The following is a 25531-nucleotide window of genomic DNA, read 5'->3' as shown; positions in this document are numbered from 1 at the left end:
TCCTCCATTCTATTTCCAAGATTTTGGATCATCTTTAGTATCATTACTCTGAATTCTTTTTCAGGTAGACTGCCTATTTCCTCTTCATTTGTTTGGTCTGGTGGGCTTTTATCTTGCTCCTTCATCTGCTGTGTATTTCTCTGTCTTCTCATTTTGCTTAACTTACTTTGTTTGGGGTCTCCTTTTCCCAGGCTGCAGGTTCGTAGTTCCTGTTGTTTTTGGTGTCTGCCCCCAGTGGGTAAGTTTGGTTCAGTGGGTTGTGTAGGTTTCCTGGTGGAGGGGACCAGTGCCTGTGTTCTGGTGGATGAGGCTGGATCTTTCTTTCTGGTGGGCAGGACCGCGTCTGGCGGTGTGTTTTGGGATGTCTGTGAACTTAATATGATTTTAGGCAGCCTCTCTGCTAATGGGTGGGGTGTGTTCCTGTTTTGCTAGTTGTTTGGCTTGGGGTGTCCAGCACTGGAGCTTGCTGGTCATTGAGTGGAGCTGGGTCTTAGCGTTGAGATGGAGATCTCTGGGAGAGCTCTCGCTGATTGATATTATGAGGGGCTGGGAGGTCTCTGGTGGACCAATGTCCTGAACTCGGGTCTCCCACCACAGAGGTTCAGGCCTGACACCCGGCCGGAGCACCAAGACCCTGTCAGCCACACAGTTTGGCCTTCTAAAAATGCATCAAGCACCCACTGCATAGAAGTCTGATTTTCTCCTGTTGTAATTCATTCAGGAAAGTTTCTAGATATCCAGTGGTGTGGGCATGTCAAGCTCTCCCTTTTATAGCCATGAGTAAGTTGCTGTATCTGGCCCTTCCTTTCCAGTCCTTGCAGACTGGCTCTATTAGGTCACTCTTCTGACGCTCAGCAAGGCTGCTCACCGCTGCAGTCAGCAGCTCATGTCCCACCTTCTCCTCTGCAGTCAGGATGCCTGGCACCTCACAGGGCAAAGCCTGCAGCCGTCCTTGTTTGCTTCGTCGTGGAACTGAAACACTAGCTCTTCTCCATTCTCAAGCCGGCTGAGTTCCCAACCTGAGATGCTTCTGTCTTCAGCATTTTTGTCGACTGATTGGCAGGTAGAATCATTTTTATTGATTGATTGGCATCGGGACTCAAACCTGCATGTCCAGACAACCGCATCCTTTCCAAAAGTCATAGCTAAGGTAACTGCAACTGCCACCAGGCTTTACATGCTGGATTTTGGGTCGGATATGGTGATTATGAGGGTCCTGTGTCAGACCAGTAAATGTCTGTAACCCAACCAGAGTTGGGGTATTAACTCCACATGACCTTTAAACATATGAATTACACAATAAGGGCAACAAGATAAAAGGTGATTTTTAACAAATGAAAATAGATTTTGTGTAATTTTACATATAATTTTAATTTTTAAATTAATTTTTGGTGAGTAGCCTCTATTCAGATGTTGCGGTTTTAGAGTATCCCAAAAGACATTTATTTTAAAAGTTGAAAGATGAACATGTCAAGCACACACACAGTTGAACATATGAATAGAAAGCAAAACATTCTGGTAAAATGGCACCAAAGGCACTTGCAACCCATTCCTAACCCATTCCTGTTATCCCAGTTTTTAAAAGTCATACAAAGTATAAGAAAAATGCAAATAACTCTAAGCGGGGAAAATCCTATGAAAATAGCTGATGGGACAACAAAATGAAGTTATCAAAGATGAAGGATCCACATGCTATTATATGCAATTTTCAGAAATCTAATTTCTATGTGATTCATAATATTCCATGATCTCATTGTAGCTTTAGATACAGTGAAGATAGAATATATGGGTGAATTGCTGTATTAGACAAGATGTAGGTGTCACCGTCACTGACATCTTACTGAGTATCATGAAATACAACATTAAATCTCTGACTTTATCATGAACTCCACGTACCCACATTTCCATTGACTCCTAGGGCTCTCTGTTTCCTAAGTCAAACAAACCCCAAGTCTAACTCATTGTTTTAATTCTCTCTTTCCCTTCACCTGAACTGTTTCTTGCCCCGTCTCCTTTAACAATGTCTTCGCCCAGTTACCCAGCTTACAAATTCGGAGATAGCCTCCTCCTGATGTCATATTCCCCAGCGCTTCTTGGTTTCCAAGTCCTACTTCCAAACCATTTGTAGCATCCATCTAGAAAATTTCAGCATCTTCATCCCACTGCCTTCAGAACTGCCCCAAACTCTTTCCCATGACACCCAAAATCTTCAAAAGCCAATCCCTGCATTTGCATCAGCCTCGAGGTCAGGTGACACCTCTCTTCAAGCCCCTCCCCCACCATGCTCTAGGCACATTGGACTCGGTTCCCCACACACATCATACACGTTTACATCCTCATACCCTTCCTTGGATTGGCCCTTTGTGTAGGTACCCTAATCCATGTCTTTTTTTCTCACTGAGCTTAATGGTTTTATTTATTTATTTTTAATTGTACATATTGCAGGTGTACAACTTGATGATTTGATATACGTACACATCCTTCCTGCTCATTATCTTCCTCTATCCTTCTTGCTGCTGTTCCCCCCACCCCATACTGCAGTCACTTCCTCCCCACCCCTTCTCTAGCCTGAGAACTCCTGCACATCCTTTAAGGTACCACTCAGATGTGGACTGTCTCACTAGCTTACTTTGATCCCTAAGCTGGAATTTATTACTCCTTTGCCTTTGCTCTCACAGCAGAGTGTATAATCTCTCCTGATTTTAGAGTTTACCGTATCAAATTGCACAACTATCTGTCACTCATCTATCTTCCCTAATAGACAATGAGCTCCAAGGGCAAGGACTGCCTCTTACTGATATTTGTATCCCCAAGCTGGCTAGAGAGTATGTTCTCAATAAATATTTGTTTATTGAATTGAGGCCAACTGGCTTGGATTTTATTAAACCTCAAATATAAAGGAGAGCAATTCTCCAATATTTAAAGGGCATGAAATTTTAATTATTTGTCCTTCTTATGGTAAAAGTATAGTATGTTATCATTACTATCCGTTTCCTGGCACCTTTCCACATACAAAGGGAAATATATACATATACTCCTCAAAACACAGGCGAATTGGATAGATATAATTTAAATATGATTATATTTAAACACAGATCTTTAAAGTTTAAAGAGAAGAAAACGACAGTAAATTTCCATTCATACTAAGAAAGTCCTAGCTCATTCTTCCTATCTGTTCTAGCTACAAATAAAAAAGGGGAAAGACCCCATATCTGGGATTCTCAGGAGCTCTCTCGGCTCACCTCCATCTTGAATCCTTTCTGGAAACATGCTCTACACCAGTGACTGGGTGCCAACAGCGCACACCAGCATGGAAACGGCCCGCTTGTTCTTGGCTGGCACTGATCACGTTCACCAGCGCTTCACGGAGGGGTTGATGGGTATGCTGCTGCTAGATTTCACCTAAGAAATCACTTTCATGAGGGTGATTTTATTTTTTATGAGGTGATCTGAAAACAGTCCTCAAGCTATGGATGGGGGCACGAAGCACTGAAAAGCTGACCCATTTTGCATAAGAACTGGACAAGCTCTCCAGATCGTGTCTCCACCACATATTTTATTAGGCACAGAATGCCAGGGCTGTACAGCTTACCTTTCTTTTTTCCACAAGGTGGTTTTCTGTTTGCAAAGATAGGAAAGGCAGAAGCCTAGTTAGCTAGCTATAACGGAAAATTGTGAATATCTCTATGTGCCTCAAAGCCCAAGGGCTTTCAAGAAAACAGTCCCCATAGACACTCTGAGATGAAGAACAGGAACTATAATACTCCATGAGCTTTGGTCCCGAGATACTTCTAGAAGAAAATCTCTCTTTGGAGTAAATATGGGAAGCAGCTCATATTGGACTTGCAGCTTTATGGTTTGGGGGAGATGTCTAAGTCATCTCTGTTGGGTGGGATAGTCGGGGTCAAGAATAATAAAATGCAAACTAACTAAAAAACAGAACGGTGTATAAAATAAACAATTAACCATCTAATGAGATATTAGTGCACTATCATATCCAAACCAGCCTAGATTTATATACCTCTTCACACATGAAATATCAATGAGCATAAATTTTTAAATAAAAATCTGAAGCTCAAAAGTCAGCTAATACTAAAAGGAATACAATTAAATTCATCCTGCATAGAAATGAATATAAAAGTTTAATAGGACACTTGCTAAATTTCAGAAGGTAGAAAAATATGCATAACTGCTAATGACTAAAAGTGAAAATAAATAACATTTTCGACACTGAGGTAGTTGAATGTGCAGAGCCCTTGGTACCTTATAAATCTAGATAATAAAATGTGAATAAACTATGCATTTTTATGGTCCTGTCACCAAGGCATCTAAGCTCTTGGGAGAGATTTTACTTATTTTAAAGCATTTATTCAGATGGATTTCCCCCCTCTACTTCATGGATTCTGCATTCTTAAGCAAGGATCGAGGAGAAGGACTTGTGGTCCCCTTCCCCAGATTCCCCTCTTCTCTCAAATTTATGGATGCTAACTTCAGAGTGCAGATTCCGATCAGCAGGAACAGAGGGTTCTCCACCACGGCCCAATTATAGCTGGTGGGCCTGATTGGAAGCCCCATTGTTGAATGGGGTGGACAGTCAGGGAAATTAAGGATTCTTCTAGCTGAGGACATTCATTCACACAGATTTAGCCTGTGAATCTTAGAGAGGTCACCCCCCTCTCTGGCTTCAACTGTTATCTCTGCACAAATGTGCTCAGACCTCTCACCTGGGCTCCAGTCCACGTGATGATACACTCTATCCCCACTCAGATACATCCCACTGTCTTTCCCAACTCAACAACCCAAACGGGACTCTGTAATTCCCCCTCAAATGCACTCCTGTTCCCAACTCCTCCACCATCCCAGCTTCCAGACCAGAAATAACAAGGAATCCTTTAGTTCTTTCATTTCACATAGAAGTTGGAGAGTCACTTCTCCCCGGAGTGGGAAGGGTGTAGCTGGGAGGAGAGCAGGGGTAGGTTTTAGCTGGGAAGCTTCGTCCGTTATTGCTTACTGCCTCCTGGTGGCTGGTGGGGGAACAGCGAGGCGCTGGAGCACAGCCCTCCGAGAAGGCGGGCTCAACTGCCAGGAAGAGGGAGGCTAGGATTACAGTCACCACGTACTTGAGAGACCAGAGGAAAGAAGAATCAAACCTAGGACAAAACTCATTCAGAGGCCAAGAAAATGACCAAACATGGAGCTTCCGAACAAAGGCTACTACCTGAGCAGGAACCAGAAACAGGGCAAGGTCCCTGGAAAGAGGGGAACCCTCAGGAAGACCCTAGGACAGACCAAGCGGGAAGTTAAGAATGAAGAGAGATCAGAGGAAGGTCACAGGTCTTACAGGCCAGCTAGTTATTTCTAGCAGAAATAATCCTCATTTGAAGCAGAGGTACAGCACTTTTTACTTGACCTCACTTGGTGTGATGAGAGATTGCAAGATCCCAACACTCTACTTTGGGAAAAGACAGCTTATGGCATCTGTAGCATGCCTGCCAGTGATAGCATGTAAGTCTTTGGACAGAGCTGTGAAGAGAGACTTGCCAAAGGACAAAGAAGGCTCGCTGTGCCCTCTCTATCCAGCAGGCAGCAACAACAAATAGATGAAAACCACAGAAGATTCTCAGCCATTGCTCTATATTCACTAAAGCCTATCAGTCCCCTTGTGGGACTGGTCCTGCAGTTTCACTCTAGCCTCTCCACCCCATCATCTTCCTTAGTCTCTACCGGTATCATTGCACACCTGGGTTTATTCACAGGGTCTCCAAGATGGTATCTTAGTCCAAATAGTCCTTAAGTGTAGGAAAATGTGCTCAATTTCACTTAAAATAAGAGGAAATAAGTTAAGACTATGCTGAGATGCCATTTCTCACTTGTCATATTGGTGAAAAATAAGCTTCACCAACACTCTGTTGATAAGACCGTGAATCATATTGTTGATTGTGTGACACTGTGCGTGCCATATTGTTGGTGAGAGTGCAAAACAGCATAGCCTTCTGTAAGGGAAATTGAAAATATTCATTAATCCTTGATCTAGCAATCCCACCCATAGCAATTTACCCTGAAAAATACATCTCCAATAATATGAGAAACCACAAGCATGAGATTATTAATTGAGGAATTACTGGAGATAGCAAAATATTGGGAACAACCTACATGCCCACCCATGGGAGAATGGATGAATAAACTATGATGCATATGAACAATGGAAGAGCATGCAGCTGTAAAAAAAAAAAAAAACATCCAGGCATACCTGTTTTATTGTGCTGCGGTTTACTGCACTTCAAAGATACTGCAGTTTTTACAAATTGAAGGTTTGTGGCAACCCTGTGTCAATCAAGTCTATTAGCGCCATTTTTTCCAAAAGCATTTGCTCATTTCATATCTCTGTGTCACATTTTGGTAATTCTCACAATATTTCTAACTTTTATTTATTATTATTATTATATTTGTTATGGTGATCTGTGATCAGTGACCTTTGATGTTACTACTATGACCTGCTGAAGGCTCAGATGATAGCATTTTTTAGCAACAAAGTATTTTAAATTAAGATATGTACATTGTTTTTTAGACATAATGCTATTGCACACTTAATAGGCTTCAGCATAGTGTAAACATAACTTTTATATGCACTGGGAAACTAAAAAAATCATGTGGCTCGTTTTATTGCAATATTCTCTTTATAGTGGTAGTCTGCAACCAAACCAGTGATATCTCCGAGGTGTGCCTTTAATGAGGAAGATACCTATGAACATATAGATGATTATAGGATGCACTAAGTGAAAAAAGTGAGACACAAAATAATGTACATATATATATATATATATATACACACATATATATATATGGTATGGTAATTTTGTATCAGAGAGAAAGGATAATAAGAATATACATGGTACTTATGTATGAGCAAAAAGAAACACAGGGGAGATAAACCAGAAACTAATGCATTTGGTTGCCTGTAAAGGAAGGGGAAATGGGTTGGGAGGGCGTGAGACTTCTCTAAGAACCTTATTATCTAGTTGTGGCTTTTGAGCCATGATCATGTTTCACATACTTAAAACAATCGACAATTTTTTTTTTAAAAAACCTAAAATGTAATACAAATAGAAACAAATGAATGTACCTATACACCAACGGATAGCATAACCTCCCAGATTTAAAACAATCTGAGTAACTTTTGAACATAGTGCTCTGTACACCCTCAGTGGGATATATTCTAGGGACAAAAAGAATTGCAAAGAAATCTTGACCTCCACTTAGTACATTTGTTGTTGGTCATGGTATTGGTGGTGAAACGGAGCAGGACCCTAGGGTCCTTGCCCCCCATGTCCTCAGCTTGCCTTTTGTCTGTGGAAAAACTTTAGCCAAAGAATAAGTTTAATCAGAGAAGTGAGAGAATGCAGAAACAAAGCAAAACTGTCCAACTAGACTAAATAATAATAGTGTAGTCATTAAGCGTAGTCAAGGACCTTTAGCTCCTCCTCAGGGGCTGTAGATAATATTCTGAGCCATATCCTGTGAGCTGTCTTATAGATACTGAAACCCCTACCAGGTGAAAGAAGTTAACTACATGATGATGAAACTGTAGCCATGATATAAGCTGCCACAATTCCGAGAAATGAAAACAAAACGACCCTGGAACTGAAGATTAACCGTACTTAATCAAGATGACGCTGGTCAGACCACTGCATGACCAATTTCAAGATGACTATCAGAGCTGACTGTGCTGTTTCTGCATGTAGCCCCCTCCCTCTGTCTATAAAAGCTCTTGCCCACTGATTGTCAGTGGGGGGAGTCGGCCTTTGGATAGGAGTCCGCCCTCCCCACTGGCTGCCAGCATCCGAAATAAAGCAAACTTTCCTTTCCACCCACTTGCCTCTTTATTGGCTTTTGAGTGGCGAGAAGCTGGACCCCACTTTCAGTAACAGCAGTGTAATTTGGAGCAAATGAGTAAACATATTGAAGCTGCTGGGAACCAGAGTTCTCCCAGAGGGAGAAAGGAGATCACAATATGAAATGAGGGAGGACAAGGAAGAACCCTGAGGTGTACACTTGGTATTGGAGTTACAGTATAAGCTCATAATGTTTTAAAAAATACGTATTTCCTAGCTCTGTCCACTCAGAGGGTCTATAAGCACACACACACACACAGAGAAATAGATGTGGTTATGTATGGATATAGCTGTAGATATATAAATATACAGAGATGTAAATATAGAACAAGAAAAAGCTAATGGAACAAAATGTTAACAATTGGTGAACCAAGGTGAAGGGTATATTGGTGTTCACTGTACTTGCAACTTTTCTGAGGGTTTATAATAGTTGAAGATAAAAATCAAGGGAAAAACATAGTTTGTCTTTATCATTGCTTCCCATCTGGATTACAATTTGGTTGCCCTTCTCTGGACTTTTTCTAGCTCTGGTTTATCTCTCTTGAGAGCTGGTGACCAGAACTGCCTACAGTAATCCAGGCACAGGAATGCCAGCCCTGTAAGTCAGGGTGAGGTGCTTCCAACCTTGTTTCATATACGCCTTGGTAGGATCCTGTAGTACCAGACAGGATCAGATTCTCCAGGTACCAGCTATGGTGACTCCTTGGGCTCTTGCCAAGGATGGAATCAAAGTTTAGAGCCCTCATATGTGAACCACTCCAATTGTTAATTTACAAGTGCATTAAAACTTATTAGCCATTTTTCTGCCCACTCGCATGAACTCATGAGATCTTTCCACGGACTATCCCCATTTATTAGATTCTCCGCAGCCTAGGAGAATTTAGTATTGCTGATGCATTCAACAAATATTCCCTGAGTATCAGGCAACATTTAGCACTGGAGGTACAGTAGTGAAAAAAGACAAAAGTTTCAGACATAATGGAGTTTATGTTAATGATGGTAGATAGATGATAGCAAATAAATAAGTAAAGAGTTGGTGATACAATCGATAGGAACAAAGCAGGCAAGGAGGACGGAGTCTGGGGTGGGGGTTAGGGAGTGGTTTGCAAGTTTTAAATAAGGTAGCCCGGGAAGGCGTCATTGAAAAGGTGACATTTAAGCAAAGACTGGAAGAGGTGAAAAGGTGAGCCACAGTGATACCTGGGGGAAGGATGTTCCAGGAAGTACAAGTATCCTGTGGTGGGAGCCGTCTGGCCTGAGTAACAGGAAGCTAGTGGAAGTTGGAGCTGAGTGGCGAGAGTGACGGAGAGGGCAGAAGGAGACCAGGCCATGAGGGGCGAGGCAGATGGTATTACCGGGCCTTGTAGGTCACCTGTAGGTCACTGTCAGCTTTTGCCCTTGACTTGAAGACAGGAGCCTCAGGAGGGTTCTGGGCAGAGAACTGATGTGGTCTGACTCACATTTCTAAAGTCTTAGCTAAAGTAAAACTCCTTCTCTGTGTGTTCTGTTTCAGATAATGTTGATTCACGAACGGATCTCTGAGGACGCCTTTTTATTTCTTCATTTCAAAAGTCTCCTGCTAACTGATGACAGCCTCTTCAAATAATAGCTAGAGCCGCCACCAAAGTGCCATCACGGTTCTGTCATGGGGTCTGAAACGAGCGATGGCCATTCATGGGTCTTTGGGGGTCACGCACACATCTTTGAAGATGAAAAGAGGCGTGGGAGAGATTAGAGGCTATGAAGAAGTGAGAATGAATGTGGGGGACAAAGAGGCCAGGAGGCCAAGCCTCGTGCTGGGGCAGGGAGCATGCTCGGGGTGGAGACACAATGCAATGGAAGCAAACAGGACTCTGTGATGTTGGGCGAGGGCAGAGAACTAGAGGGTGGAGATGTCCGTGCCCCATTGCAGCGCTGCTGAAATGGCCACAGCAGGTGAGTGGCCAGGAGAGAGGCACAGTGCACTCCTCTCAGTTGTCACAGCTTAGAATCTACCACAGGAGTCTTGGTTTCTTCCATTTCCTGAAACCAGCCACTCTGCTGGACATAAACTTTGTGGTCTTTGGCCAGTGAGCCCAAGGCATGACCATCCAGGGAGACTCTCAGCTGGGGTTTCTTGGAGCCCTCTCTGTGGAGCTGGCTGGTCTTGTGTTCAGGTAGGGGTCGCTGGAGAGATGAGGGGTGAGATCTCATCCAAAGGACGGGTCTGAGAAGGGGCCTGGGACTTGGAGGCATGTCTTATCTCTTCCCTCACCGCCTCTTACCACAGTGACTGGAGCAGGGACATCACTCTGAGCCTTCCCTCCTGGGCTCTGCGTCTGTGTCCTGTGCTTCTGTGCTCGCTGCATTGTGCCCTCCATGGGCAGGTACTTACAGAAGGATGCAGGTGAGCAAGTAAGGGGAGAGGGACCATCAAAGCAGAAATACAAGTCCTCCTCCTCCTCTCTCTACCCTCCTGGCCCTTTACAGTTCTGTTTATGACCATTATTTTTAATAGATTTTTTGATGTAAAGGGCAAAGAACTGGGACGCTACTGTCTTATCAGACCAATGGCATCAAGACCAATAACACCAACTGGTTTTATGACACGACAGAGGAGAAATAATCAATGCATAAATTAGAGGTTTTAACATTGTCATAAACTCTGGAGTAGCAGGATTTAGTGACCAGGAACAGGCCAAGATATGACAAAATTGTAATTGGGAGATAGGAAGTGACACTATTTTTCACAATAAAATAAAAAGAAGGGAAAGGAGAAAATGAAATGCACAGTCTTTGACAGGCTGGGTTACAAACAATCCTTTCAAATTAAAAAATGCCAGGAACTTACGTGATATCGGCATTAGGATGAAGCCCAAAGACTTCGGGGTTATCTAGGGATGGCAATGACTGGATGTATTCAAAATACTGGTCCAAGGTTTTGCACACGGGGATTTTATATCCGGTATAAAAACAGAATGACGGTTCAAACATCTTCTCACTGAACCAGACCTATATGCGAGAGAAAACAGGAGAAATAAAATTGATGAACATCTAAATGAAAACCCAAAACTGCCACTATCAAGGAGATAGGGTCACCTTATTTCCATCTTAATCATTTTTTATATTGGGTTTGAAAGTACCTTAACAAAACCACTGATAGTATAATTAGACATAGATTGAGAAAAGAGAGAGGCCACAACACAAAAACAATGAAACCCGGTCTCTGTATAACACCAAAGAAGATACTTTCTAAGGGTGAGGAGGAGAGAGCCAGCCTTGCAAGCCCACCCTCTGCTGAAGTAATTTGATGACCCTTGAGCTTACTTTAAAGAGACGTGGGAATGTATTGCAGAAGCAATAACCACACACACGAGAGCATTATCTGGGCATTTTCACCGCCTCCTTTCTCCCCCCAGACAGGGCTCATGCTTGTGCTCAGCGTGGCTCACAGTGGCGCTGAGCACTGCACACGAGCGGGAAAACTTCTTACAAACGTCTCCCCTCCCACCCTGAGCTGGAGAGCTCCCTCTGTTAATTAAGTTATGTCCCTGGACACAAGAACCAAATATATCCAACCATCTTACTGTTTTCCTTTAGACATCCTTTTCTCATTCCATATGAACTGATTATCTGTAAGGTAACAGTGAGAGAACAGATATATACTTGGTGTGAATAGACTTATTCTGAAGAGGAAAAAAAAAATGCTGAATGCCTGTGAGCCTCATTTGAGGCAATAACTTCTGTGTCTAACGGAGTGATTTTCCCAGTAGGGAGGGAAATAATGGGATGATGGGAGGAGCAGAAATGCAGGCAGGATGTCTGAATCACTCAGAGGACTCCACGTGAAAAGAGAGGGGGATTGTGCCTTCCTTCGGTTGCTCACACTTTCTCTAGTATCTTCCTCCATATCCTTCTTCTTCCAGCTCTTTTTAGGTCCAGAGATTGCTCTGAAATACCCTGTGTACTGGTTTTCTTCATTTTTTACTCATCACAGTTCTATCCTATTCAACTCCTGTCCACAAGGCCTTGAGCTTAGAAAAGGAACGGAATGCAAAGATGAGACACACACAGTCCTTTCCTTCAAGGAGCTTGTGACATAGTAGAGAGATAAGCCAGTTACATAATAACCACAAGATAAAGTGCACTAAGGTAAGAGACAGAGGAAATAAAAATAAGCAAAGTACTAAGGAGGCTTAAAGCCAAGAAGAAAGAATAGCCAGATGGGGGCTTCCCTGGTGGCGCAGTGGTTGAGAATCTGCCTGCCAATGCAGGGGACACGGGTTCGAGCCCTGGTCTGGGAAAATCCCACATGCCGCGGAGCAGCTAGGCCCGTGAGCCATAACTACTGAGCCTGCGCGTCTGGAGCTTGTGCTCCGCAACAAGAGAGGTCGCGATAGTGAGAGGACCGCACACCGCGATGAAGAGTGGTCCCTGCTTGCCGCAACTAGAGAAAGCCCTCGCACAGAAACAAAGACCAAACACAGCCAAAAATAAATAAATTATTAAATAAATAAATAAACAAATAATAAAAATAAAGGAATTCCTTTAAAAAAAAAGAGAATAGCCAGATGGATGTCAGGTAAAGCTTTATCTAGGAGGTGATTTTGGAGATAAGCCTTGAAGGATAGAATTTTGACAAAGGAACTTGTGATTGGGGAGAACACACACACACAAAAACTGATGCAAAAATGTGAGGCAGGTTGGGTAAATGATGAAATCACTGTATTTACCCTAAGGTAAATATAATGCAGTGGTAAGAGATCAGACAGAAAAAGTGAAGTGAGGTCACATAGTGGATGACTATGGATATCAGGGTGAGGACTAGTGCTTAACTTAAAAAACGGGGAGCAGTTGAAAAGTCATTAAAGAAAAACAGTGCTATGATTATGGTCATTATTTATAAAGATTAGGATTTTAGTGATGTGGATGACTAGGGGGGCAAAGGCCCTGGGGTCTTCAGCACACAGACAACAAATGACCACACTGAGTTTTGTGTTGCCAGATGACATATGTGTATAAAAGGAAAATGAAGTTTCCTCTTGTTTTTCCACTACTTTATTTATAAAGTACAAAAGTATAAATTGTAAATCCACAAATAGCTAGACTCAAAAACACAAAAGTAGTTGAGTTTCACCAAATTTGGAGGACGTTTTTGGTATAATCAAAATACAGAGTATGAAGTCTACATGGAATTACTTTGGGAGACTCTTGAAGGTACCCTACAAAAATAAGCAGTCATCCTCCAAGGACAATGAATGAGGTTCTACAATTATTGGTTTTAAGGGAGACATACCATAAGATGCTGAGAACAGAGAAAACAAATAAGGGTTCAAAGATAAGCCCCAAATTGAAAGTCATAGGGACAGAGGATCCCATCTGAAGGCACTGGTTTACAATTGAAGTGATTTTCACTCAGGCAATTCTGGATAACATGGTCGGGGTAAAGTGGCAGCAGAGGACAGGCCTTTGCCTCCCTAGTCATTCACATTCTACGCCTATTTGAAGAAATTTATTAAGCTGAATGTTTATGCTTTTCTATACTGGGCTATCTTACATATTTTTTTTAAAGTAGGTTAAAAATTTTTTTTTTATTTATTAAGCAAATACTAAGTAAAGGTCAATTCCCTTTCCTCATCTTCCTTGACCTCTCTCAGTTGACATTTCTTCTTTCTCAATACATTAAAATACTCAGGGCCTTGTCCTTAGCTTCTTTTTTTTTTCCTTCCCTTTCTCTACACTTTCTTCTTAGATGATGATCTCATCTAATATCTTGACTTTAAATGCCACCTGTATAAGACAAATTCCAAATCTTTTTCTCCAGCCCTGAGCTTTCTCCTGAGCTCCACACCTGTAAATCCAACTGCGTTGTTTATCTTCATTCATTCTCTTATTCAACAAATATTTACTGAGCGCCTACTATGTGAAAGATTCCATTCCAGGTGCTGGGAATTTGGCAGTGATGTAAACAAGCAAAGTGCCTGCCCTTATGGAGCTTACAGTCTTAGACAACTGCACTTGGGTGTCCAGTAGGCATCTCAAAGTTTACATGATCAAAACAGAATTCCTAATTTCTACCGCCAGCCAATAAAACTCATTCTTTCCCTGCAGTTCTTTCCCTTCTCTGTAAATAGTCCCATTCTCCATCTAGCTGCTTAGGTCAAAACTAGGAGTGATCCTTGACCACCCCCACTTCCTTCCCCCTTCCTTCCCCATCAGCATTCTGCTGGTAGTATCTGTACAATATATCCAGAATCTAACCGCCTCTCACAGTCTCCAGTGCCAAAACTCCAATTTTAGGTACTTGTACAGTTATTCTAACACAAAGTATGCTTACTAAGACATCTTTTTTTTTTTTCCTCTTTTGAACCTCAGATACAGAGGTGAGTTTATCATACTCCTGCATTTTATTATTCTCATGACTCTAGACCCTTTTTATTTTAGTTTTCCCCTCTTCAGCCCTGATATCCACTCCCAGTCTCCTTCCCTTTGAGGGCTTCTGTTTAAAGATATTGATGTACGTCCTTGAATTCGTGTATTTATCCTTGAGAAATACACATGTACCACTTTATAGATCTCATTTTATTTTTTAAAGCTCTGCGCTCAACACTATGTTCCTAAGATCTATGCATGATGTCATATGGATCATTTCTTCCAAGTGCTGCATTGTATTCCATGATAGGCATCTATAACATTTAACTCATCTATTCCTCTGTGACAGACTCCCAGGTTGCTTTCAACTTCCCACTATCCCAAACAATACTATGAATAATATCTTTGTACATGTCCACAGACTTGTCTGAGAATTCCTCTGGGACATACACTCAAGAGTGGGATTCTGGTTCAGAGGGTAGTCATATCATACACGCTTCTTTTTTTTTTTTTTTTAATCTTAGTTTGGCCACGCCACACGGCATGTGGGATCTTAGTTCCCCGATCAGGGATCGAATCTGCTCCCACCCTACAGTAGAAGCGTGGAATTTTAGCCACTGGACTGCCAGGGAAGTCCCCATACATGCTTGATATGACTAAGTGCCACCAGATTGCACCCTTGAAGGGTGTGCAATAGTATTACATGTGCTCACCCACTACTGCTTATCTATTCTCTTAGGCTTCTTATCTATTCTTTTAGGCTTATTCAGCCTCACAGTGGATGCTGTAATGCTCTACCAGATCCTTCTCCAGGACCTAGGCACTCGCTCCCCCAGCTGTCTGGAGTACTGGCTACTGAGGGCTCACAACATTGTCCCTCCCAGGAATTGCCCTGGCAGAAGGGAGCTGCCTCAACCAAGATCATGCCCTGGGGGAAGGGATGACCCACAAGCAGATCTCCATCTCAGAGTCTTTTTCTGGAGAACCCAACCTATGATGGTCGCCTGCAGCTCCACACACAATATTGCCATGACATTTTTATACATACCCATTCATGGACTTTTTCTAGAAATGTTCTGGTATATTTACCTAGGATACTTAGTTTCAGTAAGTTTTGCCCAATTGCTTCCCCAGAGATCTGTACCAGATCTGCCTCCACACATCCTTACCAATGCTTATCATCCACCTTTCTCCACATTCAGCTTTAAGAAAAACTTGCAAATATTAGTAAGGGTTGAAAAAAAATTCAGATTTCTGGTCAACCTCCAGTTTACCAAAATACCCTCAAAGCTTATGACTTGTTGTTGAGGTCTTAATTTTGTTAAAAGGGAAAAAAAAAATCAAAGAATTAACAACTTAGATCCTAATATAAAGAAATCAGATAACCGTAAAGTACTCCTATATCTGATTTTTTTCTGCTCAGGTAATGTATTTTGCTTCTTTAACGTGTAAAAGTTTTAGGAATAACTTGAATCTGGTAGATGTACTTATACTATTCACCCTTGATGTGAAAGCCAGAATTGCTAAGAATAATATTCTCTAGAAAATGTTTACCCACATGATATATGCAGATTTTACTGGGCACAGAGGAAAAAATGAACACTTCATGAATTTTCAATTGTCTGTCCTAATGGAAAGAGATGAGAAAACTCAAATTTTGGCTCATTCTCCAATCACTTACCTTGGGGCTTCAAATTGCCCTGAAGACTTGCAATCAGAGGAAAAGGCAGAGATATCATGTCCAGTATTTTTATAGGAGGGGAAGTGGGGAGAGACCGTGGACATGAGCAGCTAATCTATACAGGAGAAGATTCATAGACCATTGAGAGTTGACCTTTGTTCTATCCTGGACCACAAGTAGATTGTTAGTTGGTTTGGTTTTGGTTTGGTTTGGTTGGCTGATTCTTTTCAGCAGCTCTGCTCTATATATTTTTTTCCCTTTAAGTTTGGCTTACCTGCTACAAACAAAAAATATTCTGTTTAATAGGAAGATGCAATGAGATGTACAACCATGCTTTTTTTTTCTAAACTGACTTACTCTAGCAAAGCAATTAAGCAGACGTTTATCAAAGTCGTCCGTGACTCTGCCCCCATATTGTACTTCTCCGATCATGTACCGAACAGTACTCCACGACACGCCCTTTATTAAAAACAGAAAAGAATTATTCATTGTCAACCCAAACAAATAGTTCTAAACATTTTGGATCTTCCTCTAAAGGAAAGGTCTGGAAAAGGAAGCACTAGCTAGACTGCATTTTAAATTACTCATTATCTTATATTAATAACTCTTTTGCTCTTACATGACTGGAACTTCTATGGTTTGTTCACCAAAGAAAAATCTACAGTACTAAACGTTGGTGAATATATTGCTCATTGATTATTTAAAATAGGGGGAAAAGAAGACTGTTTTTCAATCTGTGGATGTAATTACCTGTAATACTCATTATAGTAATGCCAAGCTGTTAGAGAAGAAAAAAGTCACGTTTAGTGAAGAAAGGAGAAAAATCAAGTAATCAATGCTTTAATATGCTTTCTTAGTAATATATTTTCTGAAACAGTATAAGAACAACTAGAACATTATTCACAAGATTTTTCTACAATGCAATCCTTTCCTGTTTCATTATGTGAGCTATGACTACATCAAAGTATTTATTAATTTCCATAGCACTCTTACACTAGCAATACATTTCAGATATTAATAGTTTTTTTTTATTTTAAAAAATGCTTCAATACATTTGGGGTAGGAGAAGTAAGGATGCTTAATTTTTATTTACTTTCTCTTGGTTAAAATTTTATTTTTCAGCTTCATTGCCTTTCAAAGCAACTATTTCAAGGTAACTGTCATTTGTATATATCAAAATGATAAACAGTACCAGAATACTGACCCATATGACATAATTTTTCATCAAAATGTCCTACTCAATTTAATATCCCTTTGTAATTTCTAAGAAAAATTATGGTTTGATTCTAGATTTCCCCCCTACCCGTGTAATAATTCATCATGGCTCACTATCATCATACTGATACTGCAGAATGTATGATTATCTTCGAGATCTACTATGAGAAGGAAGAGAGGGAGAGACGATAGGAAACTTGTATTTATTGAGCCCTGATTATGTACCATACACTGTGCTTTCACAAATGCTAACTCATTTATTCCTCACGGAAACCATGGCCGTTTTATAGATGAGGAAACAGGCTCTGAGAGGCTCATAAAATTCCTCAAGATCATGGAAAAAACAGATTTCCAACGCCTTGCAACACTTATGTGAAAGGACAACGGGGTTTGTGTTCTTAGCTCGGTGACCTGGAGGACGTCCATTGTCTTCTCTTGTCTAGTACCTCATCAGTAAAATGGGAATCATAGTAACACCTTGGGTATCTACCTCACTGAGTTGTGAAAATAAAAACGAGACCCTGCACATGCGAGCACTTTGAAAACTGTGAAGTGTTACACAAGGACCAGTGACCATTATTCAAATCATTGCTATTTATCTGCATAAGCTTAAGCATCTGTTAAGATGTGACTTAAGGTACAAAATAACTTTTACATGGGCTGGGAGATATTCTCATTTCTGAGGATTCTGAGGAAGCATGAGTGAGATAAAGGAAGAAAAGTCTGATTTAAGGTATACATTCTCTTGAAGTGCACTGTGGCACTTGGATGTGACATGAAGAAGGCTGTGGTGTTTCTCAACACAATGAGTTCCTTTGTCAGGGCTCTGCCTCTGTTGTGCATGAGCTCAAGAGAGAGAGAGATGGGGTGGAGGGGGACACAAGTGTGAGATGGAGAGTCCCAGTGCGCTCCTATGGGCAGTAGGGGTGTGAGTCGAAATGGCTGGACCAGTAAACAGGTGATTGGAATGATTGGTCCCCTTTGGGAGAGCTGGGGGGAACCTCAGCAGGGCCACTGCATATCCCAGACCGGGAATGTCTGTAGAACTTTGATTTAAGGATGGCAATGAAGACAGAAAAAAGAAACAATTTCACTCACTTTCTTAATATCGCATTCATCAAGGTGATTCTGAATAAACTGAACGCTGGCTGAAAAGTCAGCGGAATTGAATTCATAAGGAATATTCCATCCTAAGGGACCAAATTTGCGTCGCTCCTTAAAAACAACAGAGAAAAGTAAGTATTGAGAGAGTTTTAAATTGTATTGCAGCTGATACCTGTTTTTATTATTAAAACATAAAGTACAGTAAAAGTAAGGCATGATATTGAAATAAGTTGACATCATAAAAGAACAGTATATGATTTTGGATATAGTAACAATCAGAGATATTACTCCTTGGCTCTAGAAAGCTTACAAGAGCAAATCTCCAAATATTTGCCAAATTGGAGTTCTTGGGTTTAAAAAGTGTAGGTCTCCATTGTCAACTCAAAAAGTGCAGCAGGTGCTCAATAAATATCTGTTGAATGAATTAATTTATTCTAAACTGGACTGTTGAAAGTTTCAAATGTTAAATGCAAGGGTTTGAATTTTAGTTTTTTAAGGTGAATGACTTAAGCACTCAAGGGCATTTAGACTCCCTGCTAGTTTCACTTTGTAATCTTGCAGTTTCAGATTTTGAAAACTAAACATTTTCTATGGTAAAACATGACATCTCTCTCTTAAAACATTCATATTGCCTTCATTTGTTCTCTCCTGTGAAACAGCGGCTGTTTCAAATCGCCAAATTACTCATAAATAATCAAATGGGGCTCAGGCCAAATGACTCAATTGCTTTGATATTCTGGAGACCATTTTAAAGGTATGTGAGTGTTAGAACTGATATTTCCAGGCCCTCATCACCTAGCAAACAACACGGATTAACTCAAACATTACCATACTATCAGCTTTCCCTGCCTCAGCACACAATCAGTCTCTCTAAGAAAGGTCCAATTATTTATTCAGGTTAGCTCCTAGACGTTTGACCCTAGTGCCTCTCCATATGGAGAGTAGAATTCTAATACATCTACGGGAAGATGTAATTCTACTTCTCTACCTCTAAATGTATACTAACTTTTCTCTCTTTTGCCTTCCCTAACCCAACACACACACACACACACACACACACACACACACATTGTTTTCACAAGCCAGTCCAATACTTCTTCTTGCAGCTGTTCCATGCTTTAGATCTTGAATAACACTACCGTTTAAAGGAATCTAAATGAATTGCAGTTTGGACATATTCATGGACAAGTCAGAAAAGAAATTGAGAATGTGCAAAGCTTTAATTACTGATTTTTTAGGATATGCTTTTAAGATTTTTTTATATAAATTTATTTTATTTATTTATTTATTTTTGGCTGCATTGGGTCTTCATTGTTGCACGCGGTCTTCCTCTAGTTGCGGTGAGCAGGGACTACTCCTCTTCCTTGTGGTGGCTTCTCTTGTTGTGGAGCTTGGGCTCTAGAGCACAGGCTCAGTAGTTGTGGTGCACGGGCTTCGTTGCTCCACGGCATGTGGGATCTTCCTGGACCAGGGCTCGAACCCATGTCCCCTGCATTCACAGGAGGATTCTTAACCACTGTGCCACCAGGAAGTCCTCTTTTAAGATATTAAATAAAACATCAAAATTAATCTGGGTCCAGCTGTCCACCCCGGGAGGTCAGACTGAGGGCAAACAACCCTTAAAAATGTCAACTACTAGCGTTATTTCTAGAGCTGTTCTTCTTTAGGTGAGGCTGTCAGGTGTTAGACATTTGCATGGCGTGACTCCCTACTCCTTAGCTAATTAGACCAAAGGTGAACAACCAGCCTAAGAAGAGCCAGCACTATCCCTTCTCCCAGGAATTTGGACTTAGAGTTCAGAACAGGTATTCAGAGTTTGTCCTAGTCAGAGCTTAAACTAGAGAGGTTTGTAAACTCAGGAGTTGTGAAGCACCATCTTCCACCTTGAACACAGAGAAGATGAGGAGGAGCCACGGGGTCGGGAGGAGGCCTTGACAGGAGGAGACATATCTCCCATTTTTGTCTCCCCTTTTGTACCTGCGCCTCGGGAGAAGGATCATGGTTGTCTAATAAACAAACACGTGAGTTGATTATTATCAGAATGAAAGGCACTCTTTCTCACTCTCCGGAGGGTCAATTAGGAAGCTGACATGTGGTTTTGAATTTCTTGCGTGGGTCCCAAAAAGCACTGAGGTGAGCCTCCTCCAGGTTGCTCTAGGAGCAAGGGGGGCCTGGAGGGTCTATGGGGTGCTAACATGAAAATGCATTCAGCTAACACTTGAGGCTCTGGGATTTCTTCCACCTTGAGGGCTTCAAAGAGAAGAATGCTAACCACTTACGAACCAAACACAAATGTTTTCCCATTGTTTAAAAAAAGAGAAACAACTCTAAAACAGTTATACCTGTTTTGACTTAGTTTTTAAAATTTACTGTTCAATTAGGTAGGATACTGAATGAAAAACAATTCTTTCTTTCCAATTACTGAAGCTGCTTAAGTTGGCTCTGTGGAAACACTCTCCTTTACATGCACTGAGCAATTACAATTCAGTTGCTCCTTAAAATGTGATCTTTGAAAATTGCCCTAATCTGAGGTTTGCTTCATTTTATGTTACTTACTATCAATTTTTATTTAAAATGTTCAGTTTTTACGTTGGTTCACTAAAGTCATAAACTGTTTAACTCCTTTTAGAAAAAAAGACAAAATATGGTGTCTTTTCTTTCACAAATGAGGTCATTTCACTTTCTTGCTATTTTTTTTTTTTTTTACTCACTGACCCCTATAAGTGACAATAAAGAAAAAAACGACTCCTAAGTATGATCTTGGAATAATATCAGGGTAGACTCAAACCACTGGGACCTAAGAACTCATTTGGAAGCTCAAAAACAGAGGACTTTGCTAGAATTTGGAATATTTGGCATATTGAATCTCTCCAATCCAATTAGTATTTTTGAAACTATAGGATGAGCCTTATGTTTAGAAAAATATTAGGATGAGTCCAATAATAGAAAAATATTAGAATCAGTGTATTTTCAAGAAGTTTTAATCTAGTTGAGAAAATAAGACAAAACAGGAAAGGACAACACAGTAGTAAATATAATTAACTGTCAAATTTTCACAGGTGATAAGCTTGAAGAAGACATTCAATCAAGGGCTCCTGGGAAGAATGAAACTGAAGCTGGTCTTTGAAAAGAAGGGAGAAAAGAATCCCGGGTTTGGCAAATGTCGGGAGCAAAGACAGGAATGCAAAGTTCACGATTCGTCCAGAAGGAGGCTGCAGGACTGTGCCACTGCAGCAGAGGACAACCTCTGGTGAGTAGCTGCAACTACATCCCCACGTGATGATTCAGGGATGAAACGTAGACAGATTTGATGTCAGGAGAAAGAGCTAAAACCTGACTCAACAGAAGGGTGTTATTATCTATTATTAAGTTGGAGAGTGATGATTTTAGGAAGACTAGTCTACTCCCTACTACATTGAACCAATAAGGTTCCTTCTTTTCATTCCAAAGAATATATAAAACACAACTACTAGTGAAATATAGAAAACTTGGAATCCTCCTTAGAACACCGAAGAGAAGCTGTTCAATGGAGTCATCATTTTAATGATGTCAAAGCTATTTCCAGTTTTATGTTAGAATCTACCTCAGTCCAATGATCCCCCCCTCCCACAGTCCAGTGAAGATTCACTTCAGTCCCATCTTCAAAACAAAGCTCTCTTTGGAGCATCACAACCTATTTATTTAATAACTGGAGTTAACATAAGATGAAAAATGCAATCTATACTAGACAATATAAGGGAAACTTGAATAGGTAAAAATAATTAACAGAAATGGTCAGAACCACTGGGAAACACTACAGAGGTACGTGTAAAAGACCTTTTCAAAAATCTGTATCATGTTACTGTAATTATTTTGAAGAGATCTGCACTAAGAACTTTATAATCACGCCTCCCCAAAGGGAGAACTGGTATACACAGTATTAAATTTGAAGGGAGTGTTTGTCAAGGCTTAAACCTAAAAAATATGTCAGAGAAGTGAACACTTTTCTGAATGAGGAACTGTTAACAGTGGTACTCTCTGAGCCCCATAGATATGGCCATTTTTATTAAATATTAAACAAATATTTTAAGAGCCATGGGAAAATTTCCAAGTTTGCAACTGCCACTGCAGGCCCTTAGAGCTCCTAATCAAAGATTCTTGCAGTAAACCTCACAAAGTTGTGTATAAGCCATAAGAAAAGTCCCAAATGTGGGCTTCAATGTGGGTGAGCCAAGGTGCGGGGGAGAAATAGCCAAACCATGAAAAGGTCATAAAAATGACTAAAGACTCCTCCCTGAAGGGCAGTGGCTCTCTGGGAGTTAATCTCCACTCTCATTGCATATTATTAGCATCACTTGGGAAGTTTTTAAATGGTCTGAGCTCTTCACCCCGATGCCTCCTCCAGGGGATTCTGGGGCCCAGGCAATGGCTGAGGACCACTGCTTAAGATCCTCACGGGTCCAATGTGCTGCACTACAAGGGACAGTATATTGACTATCAATAGGAACAAAACAGGAAATGTTATCGTGACCTGCAGGAGGTGTTGGGAGGAGACTACAAATGGAATTGTTGAAGAAGAATTGTTGAATTTCAGAAGACCAAGACTTTGGAGGAAGGTATATTTAAAATTAAAATCCTGAAGGGTGAGTGTGGGCTTGCTCTGAAGGCCAGAACAGTGCTACACTGGAGTTTCTGGCAAAATGTAGAGAGAGAATATTGAGGCCAGAGGGAAGTTTCCCCCTAGAGTCATCTTCAAGAGGATGCAGGAGGACTTCCCTGGTGGTGCAGCGGTTGAGAATCCACCTGCCAATGCAGGGGACATGGGTTTGAGCCCTGGTCTGGGAGGATCCCGCATGCCGCAGAGCAACTGGGCCTGTGAGCCACAGTTACTGAGCCTGCGCTCTAGAGCCCGTGAGCCACAACTACTGAGCCCATGTGCCACAGCTGCTGAAGCCCACGCACCTAGAGCCCGTGCTCCACAACAAGAGAAGCTGCCGCGGTGAGAGGCCCGCACACTGCAGAGAAGAGTGGGCCCTGCTCGCTGCAACTAGAGAGGGCCCGCACGCAGCAGCGAAGACCCAACACAGCCATAAATAAATAAATAAATAAATAAATAAATAAATAAATAAATAAATAAATAAATAAATAAAAGAGGATGCGGGAAACGTTCTCAGGAAGTAGTGGCCAAATAAGCGGAGGCATGCCCCCATGGTGCTGGGGGTGAAAGGCTCCCATGGGGAGGGCAGGAGGGCTGGCTGGCCGAGACAGAGACATCAGCCGACTGCAGCAAGAGCAGCCGCTGCCGCAGTAACCTCCTGGCCAACGGGGATGTCAAGTTCCTGGAGGAGAGGGGAGGAAAGCCAGGGGGAGTAGGAAGCAAGCAGAGCTTAGTGCAGAAGTGGCTGGTGCAACTATGCAGGTTCCCATGGCAGCACCCAGCGCACCCCCTCCTACTGGGTAATCCTGCTCCCATCCCAAGACACCCTCCACCACTCTCCTACCCAAGAAAGTTGTCCTTGACCAGCCAAATCTATTTCCCCTTCTTATAGGAGAGGAGGGATGCTCACTTTGTCCTCTGCAACAAGAGTAGGGTCCGCATAACACGTGATGCTCTTGAGCTAGGGTGAGTTGATGGCATGATGCCAAACTTTGATTCAGTAAGAGAAACACATTGGAGGGCAGGCAGGGGTTGGCTATTTTACCACTAGGTCCTGCATTCTCATGTGTTATGGATTCCAGCATGAACCCCTTGTAACCGAGCAGGAACCTCTGAGGCCTTCCCAGGATAGAACACCCCACCCATGTCCTCCGCCTGCCTATTGTCTGTAGAAAAACTTCAGTCAAAGAATAAATTTAATCAGAGAGGTGAGAAAATACAAAAAGAAAAGAAAAAACAAGACAAAATAATAATGCTTTAGTCATTAAACAAAGTCAAGGACCTTTAGTTCTTCCTCAAGGACTATAGATAATATTCTGAGCCATGTCCTTTGAGCTGTCTTATAGATACTGAAACCCCCACCAGGTGGAATAGGTTAACTGTATTCTGCCCACAAGCACATAGACCCCAGACCAGCTGGAACCAAACGATTGATGATGCTGACTCCCAATTACCTCACCACCAACCAATCAGAAGAATGCCCATGAGCTGACCACGCCCTGTTCCTTGAACACTATAAGACTCCTCACTACCCCCTCCAGGGTGGTACACACAGTTCTGAGGGCATTAGCCTGCTGTGATCCCCTCTGCCTGACAAAGCAATAAAGCTATTCTTTTCTACTTCAAAACTCTGTCTCCACATTTCTACTCAGCAAGAGTGAACAGAGGCTGAGTTTCAGCAACACTCTCCCCAGCCCAGAAGCTTCATATTATGTGACATGAACCAATTCCCTCTTCTTTTTTTCAATCTCTGCAAGGAAAAAAGTATATACATCGTGTTTGTATAAATCAAGGGATATCCAGGTAAATTTGGAGGAATCAATTCATCGATTGACAAATCAGGAAAAGACTTGTATGCAGAAAACTATAAGACACTGATGAAAGAAATTAAAGATGATACAAACAGATGGAGAGATATACCATGTTCTTGGATTGGAAGAATCAACATTGTGAAAACGACTATACTACCCAAAGCAATCTACAGATTCAATGCAATCCCTATCAAACTACAAATGGCATTTTTCACAGAACTAGAACAAAGAATTTCACAATTTGTAATGGAAACACAAAAGACCCCGAATAGCCAAAGCAATCTTGAGAAAGAAAAACAGAGCTGGAGGAATCAGGCTCCCTGACTTCGGACTATACTACAAAGCTACAGTAATCAAGACAGTATGGTACTAGCACAAAAATAGAAATATAGATCAATGGAACAGGATAGAAAGCCCAGAGATAAACCCACCTTATCTTTGATAAAGGAGGCAAGAATATACAGTGGAGAAAAGACAGCCTCTTCAATAAGTGGTGCTGGGAAAACTGGACAGCTACATGTAAAAGAATTAAATTAGAACACTCCCTAACACCATACACAAAAATAAACTCAAAATGGATTAAAGACCTAAATGTAAGGTCAGACGCTATAAAACTCTTAGAGGAGAACATGGGCAGAACACTCTATGACATAAGTCACAGCAAGATCCTTTTTGACCCATCTCCTAGAGAAATGAAAATAAAAACCAAAATAAACAAATGGGACCTAATGAAACGTAAAAGCTTTTGCACAGCAAAGGAAACCATAAGCAAGAAGAAAAGACAACCCTCAGAATGGGAGAAAATATTTGCAAATGAAGCAACTGACAAAGGATTAATCTC

General features: G+C 41.4%; 1 protein-coding gene across 1 annotated transcript in view; it reads right to left on the bottom strand.

The window, feature by feature from the left end:
• The window catches only part of DNAH8 (dynein axonemal heavy chain 8), a 327131-nt gene that overhangs the window by 30086 nt on the left and 271514 nt on the right, over positions 1 to 25531 (bottom strand). Inside the window, exons 87-89 of the mRNA XM_068557934.1 lie at positions 18238 to 18354; positions 16282 to 16383; positions 10723 to 10883 (exon numbers count right to left, since the gene is read on the bottom strand). Of these exons, the coding sequence (XP_068414035.1) occupies positions 10723 to 10883; positions 16282 to 16383; positions 18238 to 18354 (380 nt within the window). The remainder of the gene's footprint in view (positions 1 to 10722; positions 10884 to 16281; positions 16384 to 18237; positions 18355 to 25531) is intronic.

This window comes from Eschrichtius robustus, chromosome 12 (genome assembly GCF_028021215.1).
Source record: "Eschrichtius robustus isolate mEscRob2 chromosome 12, mEscRob2.pri, whole genome shotgun sequence".
In the NCBI taxonomy this organism is placed as follows: domain Eukaryota; kingdom Metazoa; phylum Chordata; class Mammalia; order Artiodactyla; family Eschrichtiidae; genus Eschrichtius; species Eschrichtius robustus.
This window is presented reverse-complemented; position numbering and strand designations above follow the sequence as displayed.